This window comes from Phalaenopsis equestris, unplaced genomic scaffold, assembly GCF_001263595.1.
Source record: "Phalaenopsis equestris unplaced genomic scaffold, ASM126359v1 Scaffold000949, whole genome shotgun sequence".
In the NCBI taxonomy this organism is placed as follows: domain Eukaryota; kingdom Viridiplantae; phylum Streptophyta; class Magnoliopsida; order Asparagales; family Orchidaceae; genus Phalaenopsis; species Phalaenopsis equestris.
In genome coordinates, this window is record NW_018165388.1 from 462,526 (window position 1) to 480,636 (window position 18,111).

The 18,111-nt window shown below is 34.0% G+C and overlaps 1 protein-coding gene across 4 annotated transcripts in view; it reads left to right on the forward strand.

The window, feature by feature from the left end:
- Positions 1–18,111, forward strand: part of LOC110032473 — a 157,407-nt gene that overhangs the window by 66,398 nt on the left and 72,898 nt on the right. For all 4 annotated transcript variants that reach the window (XM_020736121.1, XM_020736118.1, XM_020736119.1 and 1 more), the window contains one exon: positions 16,786–16,873. In XM_020736121.1, coding sequence (XP_020591780.1) covers positions 16,786–16,873 — 88 coding nt within the window. The remainder of the gene's footprint in view (positions 1–16,785; positions 16,874–18,111) is intronic.

The window sequence follows — 18,111 nt, forward strand, 5'->3', positions numbered from 1 at the left end:
TTTTTATCGAGAGTTTTCTTAGGTGACTTCGGTCATTTGAGATGTAATTAACTATAGGGGCTTGCCCTTATAGGGAGCTTTTCCGAACCCAGCTTAAAATAAACCCTATTTAATTCTTTGTATTAAATAGGGGAACTTGTCGGCAAATAAAAATGGTTTCGCAGACCTAAACGGATGTCATATCTTTCTTAGTTTATTTGATTGAGCCTCATCCTCAAGTCTTGTATTTATCCCTCGGGATAGATACAGGATTTGAGGTAGAGCGCTCTTTCATTTAAACTGTGAAAAATATGAGGTCAGTTTGATTCCATATTTTTCTAAAATTATATATATATATGTAAATTAAAAAAGTCCTTCTGAAGCGGGCGACGGGATTTCGATTCCGGCGGCCGACAGCTTCTTACGGGCGACCCCCAAACGCAACTTCCCCCTTTTAAGCGCCGACACTCGTCACTATCCATTGATGCTTGTCATCTTTCTGCATATGATCTTCAAATAATTTGACATATTGATGCTATAGTCTTTCTTTGATTTTCTCAGTGGATTCATTTGAATTTCCTCCTTAATTGCTAACAAAGATTTTTAAACCAGAATTCTCTAGCTTGATTTTTAGGCAAACTTGCTGTATTAATGAAAATAAATTTTTCTTTGATTTGGATTGTTGACCACCATTTTGCTGAATAATTTCTGTATAAATATTTACGATTTAAAACATCATGTTAGATTTCAAGGTTCCATGACCAAATACATGGAATATGACATTGAATGAAAAAATATAAATCTGATTGTCTGTTTATTTAAATATCGTCTAGGATTTTAGATATATATGGAGAAGATTCAACCTAATGAGAATATGTATCTTTGATTAGAGGTTGTAGAATTTGAGCTAGTGCACCACAATTATCCCATAATTGATAAACCCAATGAAGAATATTGTTAGATAGAATTTCAAGCATCATTATAAATATCCAAGAGTGTTTTTGTATAAGATTAATAACAAGAAATGCCTTGTGCATAACTTCAACATAAGTCCAATAGTTAAACAAAATGGTTTTTTTGAATTGAGATCCGAGATGTTTATATTCTATATTTTTGATTAATTATTTTGTGGAGTAAATTCCAATTCTATATGATTAATTATTTTGTGAATTGTGGCTTTACTATAAGCAATCAATTTGTTTTGTTCACTATAACTATGTTGGATTTCAATTCATTTGAGGGAGATAAGGATAGTTTCATACCTATTTCGATCATAAAAGTATTCTCTCCGAATTTTTTTTTTCTAAGATAGCGTTCAAGGATTGCCCATAAAGATGCAAGATGATAATCATCACCATTGATTTCTAAAATATGAGAAACAACAACTTTAGTGTAAATTGAAGATTCATATTCAGATTCTAAAATTTCAGAATATGATTCAAGAGAATTTTTGATCAGCAGAGGAAGAAGGTTGAGAGGGAGTGTTTGGATCAACATAAAGATATTTTCTAAGATTTGTGCGGGGAGGATTACTGCCATGACCTCTTCCCCTCCCCGAGTAAAAACGTTACCATGATTTGGAGGGATCATGGGACCCTTCCCTTTGGGGGTGATCCACCCTAGGAATGCTTGCAAAAATTCACGAGTTAAAAATTAGGGAAGGAGTTTAGTCTTTCCCTTAAAATATTCAAATATCAAAATCAACTACAGATAGTTGGGCTTGCTAGGATGCAATGATTTGTTTGGATGTAAGACTTTTAACATCTTTAAGAATGACAGATTTGCGGCATTAAAACGATATGTAATAAAAACTTAATATTTAATAAATCATCTTGAAATGTAAAAATGGATTTAGCTTTAACAAGCACTTCTAACTTGATAGTAGAGTATTTTGATTGAGTTAAGTTTCATTCACTGTAGGTGAATTGAACAAGTTCTTCTTTGGAGGAAGGTTGTAATTTTTGCCTTAAAATTCCAGCATATCCAATATTTGATGCATCAGTTCTAACAATTTTAAAACTAGCTGGATCGGCGAGATGTATATAGGGTAGATTTTTAACTTTAGCTTTAATTTTTTGAACAACAGTAGTATGAATAGGGGACCAAGTTGGAGGGTTTTTCTAAGTCAATAAATAAGTGGTGCGACGTCTAAAGCAATATATTTATAAAAATCAACAACATAATTTAAAACACCTAAAAATCACTGTAGTTGCTTTTATCAATAATTTTGTCTGGAAATTTATTAAAAAAATTAATGTTGCGATGACTTGGTACTATATTAAAAATTAAAATATTATATCTTAAGAATCTGATTTCACTTTGAAATATTTTAGTTTTGGATGTTGAAATAACTATTCCATTGTTCTTAGTGACTCATTTAATAGTATTCAAATGTTTAATATGTTGTTCAATATTATTGGAGAAAATTAAGGCACCATCAATATAAACGATAATAACTTTGGAATAATGATTAAAAATATCATTCATAATATTTTGAAATTCAGAGGGGGTATTTTTAAGTCCATATGAAATTACATTCCATTCACAATGTCCAGATATTACAATAAAAATAGTTTCATACCGATCTGTTTCTTTTATTTGAATTTGCCAATAAGTGGATTTAATATCAAATTTAGAAAAGAGATTTGCATTATTTAAACGATTTAATAAATCTTTTTTATTTAGGATTGAATATTTTATTCATTTAAGTACTTTATTAAGAGATTTATAATTAATAACGAGTATTGATTTTTCTATTTCTTTCTTTGCATCATTTTTGATATAAAATGTTGTACAGCTCCACGAAGAATAAGATTTTCTGATAATCTTTTTCAATTTTGCAAAACTTAAGATAATGATGGTTCATTTGGCATGACTTAGCTTTAGTTGGAATATCTTTCTCATTAAAGTTGTTTTTATAAGGTAATTCTACGCGATGGATTTTTTTTTCCCAAAGAGCAATTTTTGTTTTGTAATTTTTGTAAAACCTTATTTATTTGGTTTTGAATTTTCTCATTTAAAAGTTATTTTTTATCTCTTTTAATATTAATTTATTCTTGTAAGGAATTAATATGAAACTTTTTTTTGCTTGATTCTATTAATTTCATTAATAATAATCTTATTTAGATTAGTAATAAACTGATACTTTATTAATGTAAGAAATTTTTCAGAAATAATTCCCGATAAAGTAGTTTTTATGGGCATTATTTGATTTAGGAAGGGAGTTCCAGGCAAATTTTAACTAATACAAATGTGTAAAAGTACAGTATTCTTCATTACATATTGCTGCATTAGATAATTTATATTTAATTTCCATTCCATTACCACTAGGTGATGTCAATTTATGATTAGTTTTTTCAAAATACTTAGAAGAAACAATACATTCTTGAATACAGTTCATTTCAGCTCCAGAGTCAACTAAAGTTATGAGCGAAGGAAATATATATTCTTATTTAATAATTAGTTTTGTAGAGATTAACCATTTTTGCATTATAGCCTTTTGAATGGACTTTAACATTTCAGTATTATTGAGTAAATCGATTTTATTTATGCTGGGGAAGGACTCTTCTTCTTTTGTTCATTAGTAATTTCAAGGCCTATTAATCTGTGATTCATTTCTTGTTGGGAATAATTTATTTAACTATTTTTTTCTTTAAGATTATTAATTCCTTTTTTAGGTTTGATATGTTTGTTTGTGAGGACTTATGTTTTTCTCACATACGACTATAAACATCCTCATGATATATATTGGAAATTTATCTAAAGTGTGTTTTTTCTTTTGTTCGTTTAAAATATCCAATATTTTTTGTCTAGTTTTTGAATTAGAAACATTAGTTAATATTTTATTTAGTTGACCCTTTTGCTCATCTGATAAAATGAATAAAACTTACATTTTAATAATGGATTTATAATAATTTCTTGAAATAGGATTAGAGGTATAATCTTTTTTACTGTAAGAACTTTTAGATCAGAATAATCTCACAATACTTTCATTAAATTTTTTTTCATCCTTCATCAATTTGTAATTTATTTAACTTTTTTCTTAAAGGACATTTATTAGAATAATGCCTAAATTTTCCGCATCGATAACACTTCATGTCTTTGTTTTTACGTTTCTTTCTTTTCAATATTCTTAGAAGAGGAAGGAATATCTCCTTGGGAAGATCTTTTAAAGTTATTTTTATGTCGTTCATATCATTTTCTATAATGTTAAGTTTTGTCAAATTTCTTTTTGTTAACTATTTGATTTATAATATTCTTTAAAAGGGGATTCTTAACAAGCAAATTGCTTACAAAATTTTTCTAATTGCTTCTTTTCTAGGATTCTCTCTTTTATGTTGTATATTAAGTTTAATATCAAAGCATAGTTCAAGACCAATCTGAATACATACAGTAATGATTTTGTTGTAAGTGAGATGTTGATAATATTATGTGTTTCCTAATTTCTAAGAGTTGTCTTAACTCTTTCTGCAAATAAATTAGGAAGTCATTCGATAAACTTTTGTTTCCAATAATTATGATTAGTTTTAGGTAATTACACTTCCAAGAAAAATATTTTTTTGCCACTTAAAATGTGTAAGAGTAGGACATCTTAGTTTCTGTAATAATCATCTAATTTGTTCTCCTCGATCTTCATATGTTCTAATAAAATATTATAAGATATTAATAACTAAATTAAACAACTTTAGTATTTGGAAGAGTGACAACTTCTAATTTTGTTTCACTTAAAAGATCTTGTTTTTTGTTCTTCTGCCATAAAATTGTCCCACTAGCATTTTAGGATTGCGGTAAATCCGCAAGTGAACATTCTAGCTACTTTAGGAGCCGCACGTTTCCTAGATTGTGCTGCGGTAGCATATATTAACATTGTATGGATGGTTTCTCTGATTTGTTGATCAGATACTCTATCCATATTCCATTCATTTACTTGGGAAGCATCATTTTGATGTTGGTATTTTTGAAACTTCTTCTTCGTGGAGAATATCCTTAGGAGTGGGTCTATTATAATAATAACTGTTTAATGGTTTTCTATGGTATTTTAGTTTATTAATTTCTAAAGATGGTTGAATTTGAAGAGTATTAAAGGAATTTTGAAGTTTTTCTATTTTGTCTTCTGAGATTGATTTTTTGGAAATTTTAGAGTAAGATATTTCATCTATGATTATAATATCATATTTAATTTTTTGCGCTAATTCTTCACATCTTTTTTGCTTAGCCTAAAATTTTAAATAAATGAACATTTTGGTTGGATTGCTGGATTTTTTATGATAATAGGTTTAGCAATGTAATTAGTTTCGTTTACAAGTTCTTTTGAATTAGGAATGTCATATTTTGTTATTTTTATAATTTAATGTTGTATTTGGTCATTTTTATTTTCTAGTTGATTAAGATGGTCTTAAGATAATTTGTAGCATGCTATTAGAAAAATTTAACAGTTTAATAAATATAATAAATTCTTCTAATGCTTACGTTTTAGTATTTATTTTTCCAAATGCAGCTAGTTCTAAGTTTTCATTATTTATATTAACACTTAATTTTGTCGGAGGATAAATAGAACTAACTGATTCTTCCTGATTAACTTTTCATGTTCTGGTTATCCTGTTAAGTTTTAAATTTTTTTATATATTCTTTCGTAAAACAATTGACAAATGAAATTTTAGTTTTTTCGTTTTGATTTCTTGTAGTCATATAGATAAAATAAGCATTAGAAAATTCTTCTCTTTCATGTTCTGTTAGATTTTTTTCTATACCATTTTCTGAAATTAGAATATTTAGGAGATAAATAATTGTGGATAACAATGACACGAGCTATACTTCCTATTTCGTAATTCATTTAAAATTAAAGTTAATTGCTGAAGGGGTAGGAGAGGAATGATCTTTAATCAAATGTATAATTGGATGTGAATTTAATTGGACATTGGTTATAGGTTCGTTAATTATGACTTCATTTATCATTCTTTCAGAGATTGATACAGAAGATGAAGGAATATGAGGCGACGATAAAGATATTCTAGCTAGAGATATCAATCTCCTAGGGTTAAATCTTACTTCAACTTCTCCGTATGTGTTTTGAATGTTTATGATTAACTTTCGAAGGTATCACCCAAGGGTTTGGAAAGGTCACTTCATTCCAATTGATAACTCTATTTGTTGCTATATTAGAAAAAGTAAATTAGTTTCTAAAAGTAGTTCTGTCTATAGGTTGAGTTATATTCTCTTTATGTTAGGACATAACATATTCATTACTTTAAAATGGATTCTATATATTGGGCGATTCTTTCGGATCCTGATAAAAAATCGTAACTATGCATTTGAATTCATTTGCTACTTCAAACAAATTTATCTGTTAAAGATAAACTTAAATTTGGATATGTATTAAAATAAACTGGAACATGACAAAAATTTATTTCCAAAACTCCCATTAAAGATTGAGCCCAATTTAGACATCTTACATCTCTTAAGAAGGCTAGGATTGAAGCATTTAATCTTCTTAAGGTTATAGATTTGTATTCTATTTGAATTATTTCTATATGAATATATTTATAATCTCGAAAATAAGCATTTAGATATTCTCTAGAAAATAATGGTATGAATTTTTCAATTATGTCTATATTGATTGCTTGTTCTACAGTTTTGATAAATGATTTTTTTTTAAATCAAAAGTTTCGATTTGTATAATATAGATTTTTTTGTTTTAGGAATTATTCTTTTTTTAGGATTTGCTTCATTTAAAGGATATTCAGTGACTTCAACATTTTTTTTTTATTTTTTATAGAATATAAAGTTGATAAAATAGAATTAAAACGAGAACTAGATGCCATGTGAAAGCATAAAAGACTCATATAAATAGATGTAAAATAAATTTGAAGCAATAAATACATTATCTTAGTAGAAATTTAAGTCTAAAATAAATTATAAGTTTCTATCAAAGTTTCTAAATAATTGAAGATTACATCGGCAACAACGTTCATAACATACTTTGAAAAAGTACAATGGCCAAACCATGTTAATTATTCAAAAATTTTAAGAAACTTATAATTTATATCATATGTTGTACTAAACTAATGAAGGATTTAATTTGTTTATCAATATACACAGTCAAGGATTTATAGAGCTCAGAACAACTCAACCCGACTTCAAGTTTGTGTGTGTGTGTGTGTGTGTGTGAAATTAGGTTTGGTATACGAAAGACAAAATTGGGCTATGATTTTAGATGATACTATTCTAAAACTCTTAGGTTTTTGAGAAGAGCATTTAGAGTGGATGTGGTTGTGGAATAATAAAGGAAAGATATGTGTAGGGTCGATGATGTTTGGATGGGAATAAGTAATGAAATTTGTTTTCGGACAGCGGTTTGAGTTGTTCAATGGTTAACTCTGTTGAAAACAATGAGGTGGGCAACAAAACAACGCGGTATAGACAACAAGAAGGTTCAAAACAGTTCTCGAGCAAGCTAGATACATACCACTTGCAAAGGGAAAATGATACAACACCATTAGGTATGAACCAAAAGTTACGATGTCCAAAATACTCAATTAAGAAGAATTTTGAAAAAAAGTGGAAATAACAAGATGTAAATAATACACCCATAGAAAATAACCTAATTAGAAATAGGAAAATACAACAACAACAAAGCCTTAATCCACATGAATCCTTTTTCTCCATTGCGTCCTATTTAGTGTCATATTTTCATGTAGTTCTAATAATTTAAGATCAATTTTTATACAATAAGCCCAAGTTATCCTAGGTCTACCTCTGCCTTTCTTAACATAAGATCTACTCTCCTAATCGAATCATCAGATGGTCGACGTTCAATATGACCAAAACATCTAAGACGACTCTTTCTAATTACTAGTCCCAAGTTCAGATGTGAAAAGTGGAGAGTTGCGTTAGGTAGTCGACAGTCAGTGTAAAAATTATCAAAAAAAAATCATAACATGAATCCTTTTGAACATTGTGTAATTAGAAATAGGAAAATATGAGAAAAAAAATTAAAGTAGGAAAAGAAAAGCAAATTATTGATAGTCTGCAGCGCCCTGTACTGAATCACAATTTTGGGGTCATCTGTGATTCCATAGAACCCAAAGATCACAAAATCCTATTGAAACGGGATCGGAGGATCCTAGAAGTAATGCTCCCACATCATTAAAGATCGTTCGTCTTACATGTAATAACCAATTCAAAACTCCACAACTTATTAATGGATTATAGAGAAACATAGGAATAAAAAAGTTAAATTGGCTTCAACCTTTTATTTGTGCTAATAGAGCCAAAGAACTGCTTTTGGGCTTGACTTGTTGGCTCTAAATAGGCTGACTTCTTCCATTGCTTAATGCTACAATAGATCCACTTGTATATTCCGATTGCCCTTGAGACTTTTTGGAATTGCTTTGCTCCATTCATGGACACGACTAGGATGCCAAAATGGAACTTGAAAGTTATGTTTTTCATGTTTGCAAATAAGTCCTTTAGGCGGGAGCTTACCGCTTGCGGTCCTGTAGCTACTACAGTACCGCTGACGTTTTATTGTAGCCACTAAGCTCTGCTGACATGTTATTATAGCTGCTGCGGTAACCGCGGTCCCCCTTTCCTATTTAATTCCTTTCCTGATGCTTTCTCAGTATAGTTCTTTTTCTTTCTACTACTTTACTGTTCCTCTCTTTGCCTATTATATCTCTTTCCCATCCCACTCTTTATATATTTTATTTACTAATCTCCTCTTTATATAAGGGATGTTTTCTGAGGTTAGGAGGAGGATTTATGATGAAAAATTTATGAGTGCTGCATTTAAGGCGTTCTTCCCCTCCGGGGGCTGTATTCGATGACGAGAAGGTGCTTCAACTATAACTTGTTTGAGGTGGTGATCGTCTCCAAGGGTCCAGGTTGTGCTCCGGCTATAACTCAATCCCGAAGAGACATTTATCTTTCTGCATCCCTCTCTCCCTTGTTGTCCAATAGTCGCCAGCTTGTTGCCCTCTCTCCGGCTCGCTTTCAACAGGTTGCCAACCTGCCACACCTTCCGACAGGCTGCCAGCTTTTTGTTCTCCTACGACTCACCTCCAACATAACGCCAGTCAACCCCTACGCTCTTCAGTAGTCGTCTATTTGCTACTCCCCCTTCCCTATAGTCAAACTTGCATTCCCCTCCCTTGTTTTCCTACCCCGACCCTAGTCCCCCCTCCCTGCTACGACCAATATTTCCATGTGCATCCCCTTCCCTTGTTTTCCTACCTTTTCCTTGTTTTTCTTGTTGTTATTTCATGTTGTAAGAGTCTCATTTGTACCATTTTGAATTCAATAATAATAATTGTATTCTTTCGTGGTGGTGTCGGTCAACTTTTTGGAAATTTGAAAATACAAATATAAAAATAATTTTTGAGATTTAATTTAATATAATAGATATATAGTTTGAGTTTTGAAAGTAGATGTTTTAATTTTTGAAAAAAAAATGAGACCAGATGGATCTCATCAGTCTAATAGTTTGCATAATCATGTACGATACCGCAAATACTACACATTCCCGAAAGATAAGTGTAGACCTCGGCGATAGACCCAATCCTGCAAACTAAGAGATTTGTGACATCCGTTTGATGTGCGAAACTTTTATGTGTGACCGACAAGTTTCTCTATCTAATACAAAGATTAATTAGAGTTTATTTTACCTGGGTTCCAAGTTACTTATAGAGACAAACCCCTATAGTTAATTATATCTCAAATGAAGGGTTATTTGAGAAAACTCTCGATAATAATCAGAGGTACTAGTTTTCAAGCTGGTTTTGTTTTATTTCGGTTTTGGTTTTACATACAGAATAAACAAATTGCAAGTAAACAAAAGGTACTTTGAGAAGTAAAATGCGGTAAATTAAAATGCTGTAGATAAACTGTAAATGCGCACCTGGGCATCTGCTGCTATTGCTCGATTAATATTGCGAGCGTAGTATGACTTGTGCCAGATTTAAATAAACTCGCAAGAAAAATAAACAAGGCGAGAAAACCCATCACGAAAGTCAGAAAAATGAGTCGTAAAAATCACGAGCAAAAGAAACACCCTTAGCCACATATGAAAGATCAGGACTGCGTGGAAGACATTGGTAAAAGTGGGGGGTTCAGAGTTGGACTGTGTGCTTCCCGATCTTGAACAAGAGTTACCAGCCCGACAATCTACAGAAGACAGTCATTAACCTCAATCCAAGTGACTATCCGTGGACCTTTCTAAATTTTCATAGAAAAATTCTTTGGTTTTTCATGCAAAAGTTGTTGTTTAAGTCATTTTTATGCAGAGTTCTTTTTAACATGCAAAAGAAATTTTTATTTTATTTTTGTAAATATTTTATAAAGTCGTATAGTCCACTGGCTAGTCACTCTAATCGTGCTAGAACTACTGACAACCTAAGAATGTCAGGGGCAACGATTCCTGACGATTAGTATCATGGATCCTTCCCTCTCCCTTATTGAAGATCCTTGAGATGAAGATACTATTATAATAATCCCACTTCGTATCCCTCGTTTAAGCACACATAAGCAATGTCGTCATCACCCTCGCCACTTAGACCTTAGATTTATCCAGTCTGATGATCCATATGTGCCGTTAACAGATTTCCCCAATTGCCAGAAGAATTTGAGTGTAATATCCAAGCTCAAATCTCGGTGCACCGGGTTTCATTGTAGGTTAAGTCATTGCGGGAATTACACTGTTGATTTAATTAAGGAAGCATGAACTACGTCTCGGTGCATTCTCATGTCTAGTGTCTTAATCAGTTTGTGAATCAGAGTCAAGTGCCAATTTTCATTATTTATTAAAAAATTAGGTGGATGAACGTTCACTTAAGTAAGGTATGCTCCTAAAATCTAGGAAGTCTATACTGAAAAATGGGTGGATGAACTCTCACCTAGGATTTGCTCCTAAAATCTAAAAAGCCCATGCTGGAAAAATAGGTAGACAAACTCTCACATAGGGTGTCCTCCTAAAATCTAGGAGACCTACACTGAGAAATAGATAGATGGGCTCTCACCTAGGGTGTGCTCCTCAATTCTAGGAAGCCTACACTTTAGCTTGTGTATAAAGTGATTTAAAGTGTTCTTCCCCCAATTAAGTGTTTTCCAACTAATCCTCAAATATTTGTAAGTGTCTTCTAAATAATTAAATCAGAAATTCTCATTTTTTTGACTTAACCATTTAAAAATAAATAAAATGAAAGAAGGAGGCCGACCCACCTCCCAAACTAGTAAAGCCGAAAGGGGGAAAACAACAAGTGAATCGACCTAAAAAAAAAAACGTTTAAATGATAATTAAGTGAAACCCAAAACAGTAAATAAAGCTCTCCAAATTCGGCCTCAAAACAGTAAATAGAGTTATTAAAATCCAACCCTAAAACAGTAAATAGAGTTATCAAACTCAACCCCAAAACAATAGACAAAGCTCTCAAAATCAGCTCCGAAACAGTGCCAAAATGGTGCCCAAACGGTGTTAAAATCATGTCAGAATTAGCCCACAAAATGCCCCAAACAACACTTAATTATATTCCAAATAATACCAAATAGCTCTCACAGCACCCCAAAAGCTCTCACAGCATTTTTAACACCTCCAAACAGTAATTTACAGCACTTGTAAGCTACCTACAGCAGCCCAAACTACAATTTCAGCACCCAAACATTAATTCCAAGTTCACTACAACACCCAAACGTTAATTCCAGCACTTGTAAGCTACCTCAAGCGGCTCAAACTACAATTTCAACACGCAAAAATTAATTCCAAGCTTCCTACAACACCCAAACGTTAATTCCAAGTTTCCTACAGCACCCAAACGTTAATTCCAGCACTTGAAAGCTACCTCAAGCGGATCAAACTACAATTTCAGCACCCAAACGTTAATTCCAAGCTTCCTACAGCCCCCAAACGTTGATTCCAAGTTTTTTTACAACACCCAAACGTTAATTCTAACACTTGTAAGCTACCTCAAGCGGCTCACACTAGAATTTCAGCACCCAATAACACTCAAAAAGACTCCAAATCAGCATTTCTAAAACCTTCAAACCATACCCATATAAACCCAAGACAATACTTTCAAAACAACTCTCAAATCAGCCCCTTTTAAAAGCTTCAAACAACATTTTAAAAGCTCAATGACAAAACATAAAACAACTCCAAACGGCACATGTTAAGCCCCAAATCGGTGGAAGTGTAAGGAAAATAACAGTAAAAAGGACAAGCTAGAATGACATCTCGATCCTTCTTCAAGATAACAATAATATCGTACAACCGGCCAAGAAGAATCGAATGAAGCTTCGCCTATGTACCCCACAACTCCTATGCATTTACATTCCTAACACTTAAACTTTCAGTTTCTACACACATGTCACCTTGATTTTATGTATGAAAATAGCTTGCGTTAGATATGTGGATATGTAAGAATTGAATTTTTATATACCGCAAAGATCCTTTTCATCATATCAAAGAAACTCTTAAAATTTGTAATGTAACTTTTCGTGCACAAGGTGGCGTATAGGTAAACAAATTTAAGTTTGCGCGTTAAATTCGTAATTGAAACTTAGGTGTGAGATACGTAAACGTATAAGAATTCGATGACACATATGTAAACATTGATGTGTAGGTATCAGATATGCGCATGCATGAAAATTGTGTGGTACGTATGTGAATTTTCTTAATAAAAATTACCCTTTTGTAGGTGTTTGAGAACAGAACACCAAATAGAAACAATCGATGGCATGACTTGCTGTAGCATTATAGAAATGGGCATGTCACACCAAAACCAATGGATGAGCTGCCCAACTTTCAAATTCAATGTACTTTGTAAAGTAGCCACACACGATGTTATAAATTCTCAATCTCAAGAGACAATTCTCAAGAGACAAAATTTATAATGATAAATCACTGCCTAAAGAACACGTGTCATTAAAAGTGCAGAAGGACTAATGAGCTTCAATACGATTCAGTAAAAAAAACAAAAATGAAATTTATCAAAGTTATGCAGCCCATAGTTGATCATATTTTGCATTCAAATGTAAGTAGTTATAAATTCCAAAAAGACAAATCATCAATGCTAGTACAAACCAACATAATTCATCTGCCAAAATGATGCTGAAATACAAGTTACAGTGATCCTTATCAGTTTGTGCATGAGCCAATGAAATGTCACAAATTTCTTTAATCTCCAAGAAATATAGAAGCGAACAGTGGCAAACTTGAATTACTCATTAAAAAAAAAATGCAGATTGCAAGAATATCATGCCTTTGTCATCTGAGTCAGTTCAAGACGTAATCGAACCAAAAGTACATATGCAACCATACCTTCCAGTAGGAATAGAGGCTGAGCAAAGAGAAGTAAAAGAAGTTTGGCTCTGTGTTCGTTGCAATCTCGTCACTGTCTCCCTGCTAACGAAGATCGTTGAAAATTCAATTGGGACGACAATGGTTTAAGGCAAGAATCGAAAGCAGAGGATGAGAGAGGCGAGCAAGGGTTTTGGTCTTCGGTCGAGGAAGGAAAGCAGGCGTCAAATGCGGGGAGAATGGAAGCAGGTATCGGTTTTGGCGCAAAGGAAGGAAGGAAGGAGGCGAGGGCTTCGACGAGGGCTTCGACGTTCGCAGAGAGGAGCGAGGGTTTCTCTCGAGCGAGGAAAAGACGAGGTTTCCTTTGAGCGAGGAAGTGGGAGGCGAGGCAAGCGAGTCTTGAGCGGGGGTCTTTAGCGCGAGAAAGGGAGATCGCACGAGGGGGAGGCGAGGCAGGTGAGTGCGGGAGAGGGTCTCGAGTGTGGCTTCTACGCGAGGAAGAGGGAGGCGAGGCAGGCGAGTTTCGAGCGGGGGTCTTTGGCACGAGAAAGAGATCGCTTGGTGGGGAATTGAATACTTTCCTTCGATGTAGCCGACTCAAAGAATAAAAACAGATTATTTTCAATTAATATGAGTTTTAAATGCTCCCTTTGAATTTCAAAACTCAAAATTTGAAATACTGTGAGATGGTGATTAGCCCAAATCGAGCCCAAGTCAAACCTGGGTTAAGCCCGGGCCCGCTGCTCGCTTAAAAAAAATGCTCATCGATTTCCGTGACATTTGTGTGCGCGCGTAACCCTAGCAATATGAGTGTTCTTTCTGGCTAAAATTGATGTTTCAGACTGGTCAACGCGGTCTGTTTTGTCATCCGGGATTGTCTAGACAAGTTTACCGACGGTCGGGCAAAAATGCTTCAACTTTGTACGTGGTGTAACGAGTGCGTTGCTGAGTCACGGAGGGTTCACCTAAGGCCGTCCAATCCTGTAGGAACTCATTTTTGGGCCCTTTACATGTTTGTCCTTAGCCCTTGCAACTAGAAGTTGAGTGCTTGGAACCACTCATACGAGTTCTGCACAAAAGTGAGTTAAGAAGTGACTCGAAGTTCTACGGGTGGTGCGCTCCATTACTAGTCCTCTATGATGGTCAAAAAGGGACTCATAAGGCTAGATTTTGGGTTCTTAGAGTAGGAAACTAAGACTTCACTAAAAATGAGGTCAACAGGTGGTTGGATCGTTTCCTCCTGTATCATTTGGTATTAGACGTAACCCAACCCCAGTTCTATGTTAGGGTTCTCTAGCATTCGCCCCTACCCAAGCCACTCCACAAAAATTATTCTGCCATAAAAGCTTCAACGGAAGAAGTTGAAGCTCCCTCAATCCTGGGAGATTGATGCAGGAGCTTACCTCTCGCGGTACCCTAGCAGCTATGATACTACGGATGCGTTGCAGTAACCGCGACCCCCCTTTTATATTTAATCACTTTCCTTTCATTTCCTTTCCTGATGCTTTTCCATTATAATTCCTTTCCTTCATACTTCTTTCCTATTGCTCGCCTTGCCTATCATATCTTTTTTTTATCCTACTTTTTACCTATTTTATCTTCAAATCCCTTTTTATATAGGTGCTGTTGTCTGAGGTTAGGAGGAGGTTTTATTATGGCAGATTTCTGAGTACTGTCTTTGTGGAGTTCTTGTTCTTCGGGGGTTGTTTCTGACGAAGAGACGGTGCTTCAACTGTAACTCGTTTGAGATGGTGACAGTTTCCAAGGGTATGGGTGGTGCTCCGACTATAACTAGACCCCGACGAGACATTTATCTTTTTGCAGCCCCCTCTCCTATGCAATCCAACAGTCGCCAGCTTGGTGCCCTCCCTTTGACTCGCCTTCAACAACTGCCAGCCTTCCTCCACACCTTCTCATAGGTTGTCAGCTTACTGTTCCCCTCTAACTCACCTCCATCATCGAGCCAGTCGACCCCTATGCTTTCCAACAATCGTTTACTTGCTGCTCCCCCTTTTCTGCAGTCAAACCTGTTGTCCCTTCTCCTGTTTCCTACCACTGGCCCTAGTTCCCTCTCTTTGCTGCCGCCAACAACCCCACCTGCTGCCGCCAACATCCCCACCTGCTACCGTTACCCTTATTGGAGTCTGTATGTTATGTTTTTATGTTAGTGTTGTTGTTTGTTGTCATTATTTCATGTCGCAAGAGTCTCGCTTGTATATGTTTGAATTCAGTAATAATAATTATGTTCTTTCGTGGTGGTTTGGGTCTTTTTCTCCGGTATCAGTCCTATTCATGATAAAAAAAGGAATTCAAAATTCCAACTATTTGTTAAATTCAAGGAGAAAGAAATCACCTTATAAATTCAAAGCCAATCTTCTCAGATCCAGATTACCAATCCTTAAATATATGTGAAGGTCAATTCAAAATTGCAGAACTTATTAATGGATTAAAATTTAAGGGGAAAAAAAAAAAAAAAAAAAAAAAACATAAGATTCAAAAGTCAAAATTAGATTCAACCTTTTATTGGTGCTAATCAAGCCTACGAACGTGCTTTTGGGACTAACTTGTTGGCTCCAAACAGATTGACCTTCCATCTTAAATGCTACGATAGATCTCCTTGGATTTTCTGATTGCCTCTTGGGACTATTAGAGATTGTACTCCATTCCTCGACATTATCATGATGCCAAAGTGGAACCTTAATTCCATTTGCATATACTGATCAATCTGATTCACTGCAAGGGATTTGATGGTATTGGATCTCACTTCAAGCATTTTTTTGGTGATCTCTTGTTTTTGAAACTTCCTTCTAAAATGTGGGAAATGAGTTTTATACCCAAGGGATAGAAGGCCACCTTTAGTTTTGCTTTTCACCTTTAGAAAAAAAATAATAATAAATTAGTTGGTTGATGAATTAGAGGTATTTATTATGATAATAATAAAATTATATAATCAATGTGAAGTAAAAATGAAATATATTGTAGCTCTGACAAATGCAGGAATAGAGTTCTCAAGAACTTATTGTGAAATATGCTTATCTCAACGTAGTCCAGTACAATGCGACTAACTTTCGGATTTAAGACCCAAATATTTCCAAACACTAAAAGCAAAGTGGCCGCCCTAAATGCAAACTCTTTCTTGTGGAATTGAGTGATGAGTTAGTTTGTCACTCTAGTTCAAAATCATACATTATTTAGTATCCATAAATTGTTTTCTTTTTAGGTGGATTATTTTTCCCCAGTGATTACTATTTAATAAAATTTTGGGAGAGGATTTATTTATTTCTCATGTGATACATTTCATCTATTTACCATGTGATATTTGACTGACGATGTGTTTTATCTAGTTTATATTGGTTGCTTAGAAAGTAATGGGTTGTCATTTTATTTTTATTTGTTTGCCTTGTTTGATATGCGATTTGTAGTTCCTTAGTCTGTAGTTTACTAGTTTAGTTTGAGCCAGCAACTATGAACGTTTCTGTAGTTTACTAGTAATTTAATTTGCCCCTGCAATTGTGCAGGTTTATTTGGCAATGGAAGCTGGGTATGCAGAGAAGGTTTTTGAGCTATGTGACCGGTACTCTCTTGAAGGTTTTGACATATTAACAGGTATAGAATGTGCTTCAAACTTTAATGCTGCTCTAGTAGTTATCGTATTTTTCAATTTTTCATGATGAATAAACCATATTTATCTTCCACAAGTGAGGAACAATTTGGCCGAATGATGGCTTTATTAAATGTTTATGGTAATTATTTTAGTAATGAATGCTGCTCCAATGGGCATCATGTTTGAGTAGTACTGATTCTTGGTAACCTACTGTGAGTTTTCCTTGTGGTTAAAAAACAAGAAACACCTGCCCATTGGTGCTGTTTATTCTCACAAAATTAAACAGGCATACATTATGAGCTGTTTATTACTCCTTGCACCGAATTTACCATTTTTTTGCAGCTTCACGTATGTTTTGCTTTTGCTATGAAAATACGGGATTAATATTAATTGCAGATTCATATATATTATTTTATTCACTTTACTTTTCAGTAATACATAAAAAATATGGTGCATCTAAAATGCTAGCATGCAAATGTATAGTTGTTGTATGTTCTCAATATATGGTCAGCAACGAAAGAAATGTTTTGTTTTCTTTTTGCAGGAGTTTTGAAAATCTAGATGTTTGGTTAGAAGATAAAAATGAAATGTAAATTTACGATGCTATGTACTTGTAACTCGTTCGATATAGGCAAATTCTATGTACACCACTGTGTAAAGTGTTGCTTGTCAACTTCATCACCCGCTCGCCAGCAGCTGTCACCCACCTCCTGTCACCCTCTGCAGGCGCCTGCCACCTACCATCGTCTACCTTGATCGCCACTGTCTGCTGCCTTCACCATGGCTACCCGCTGTTGCTCATCCATCAGCTTTCAATGGCTGCCATGTTTTTGCCACCTAACACTTTGGCTGGATGCTGCCGCCACACCGCCACCTACTAGGAGCCTTCGTGCCTGCTCCATCCGCCACACATCGCATTTGGCCGCCACCCTCCGAGGTTGCTGCCTTCGTTGATCGTTGTATTTTACATTGAATTTATTTTTTATCAAACCAAATAAGAAAAATGTAAAGTCCTGCATTTATTTTATATTGAATTAACAACTCCAAAGTATTTCAAATATAATATATTATTTTTAAACTGCATTCGTTTTTAAACAAGCCAAACAATCCCTTCAAGATATTGATTTAATTTGTTGTGACCCATGTTCATATAATTCTTTCTTAAAAAGAATGAGTATTGTTTAAAGTAGACCGTAAAATAACCAAAATATTTTGTACATGACTCTGTTATAGGGTTCCT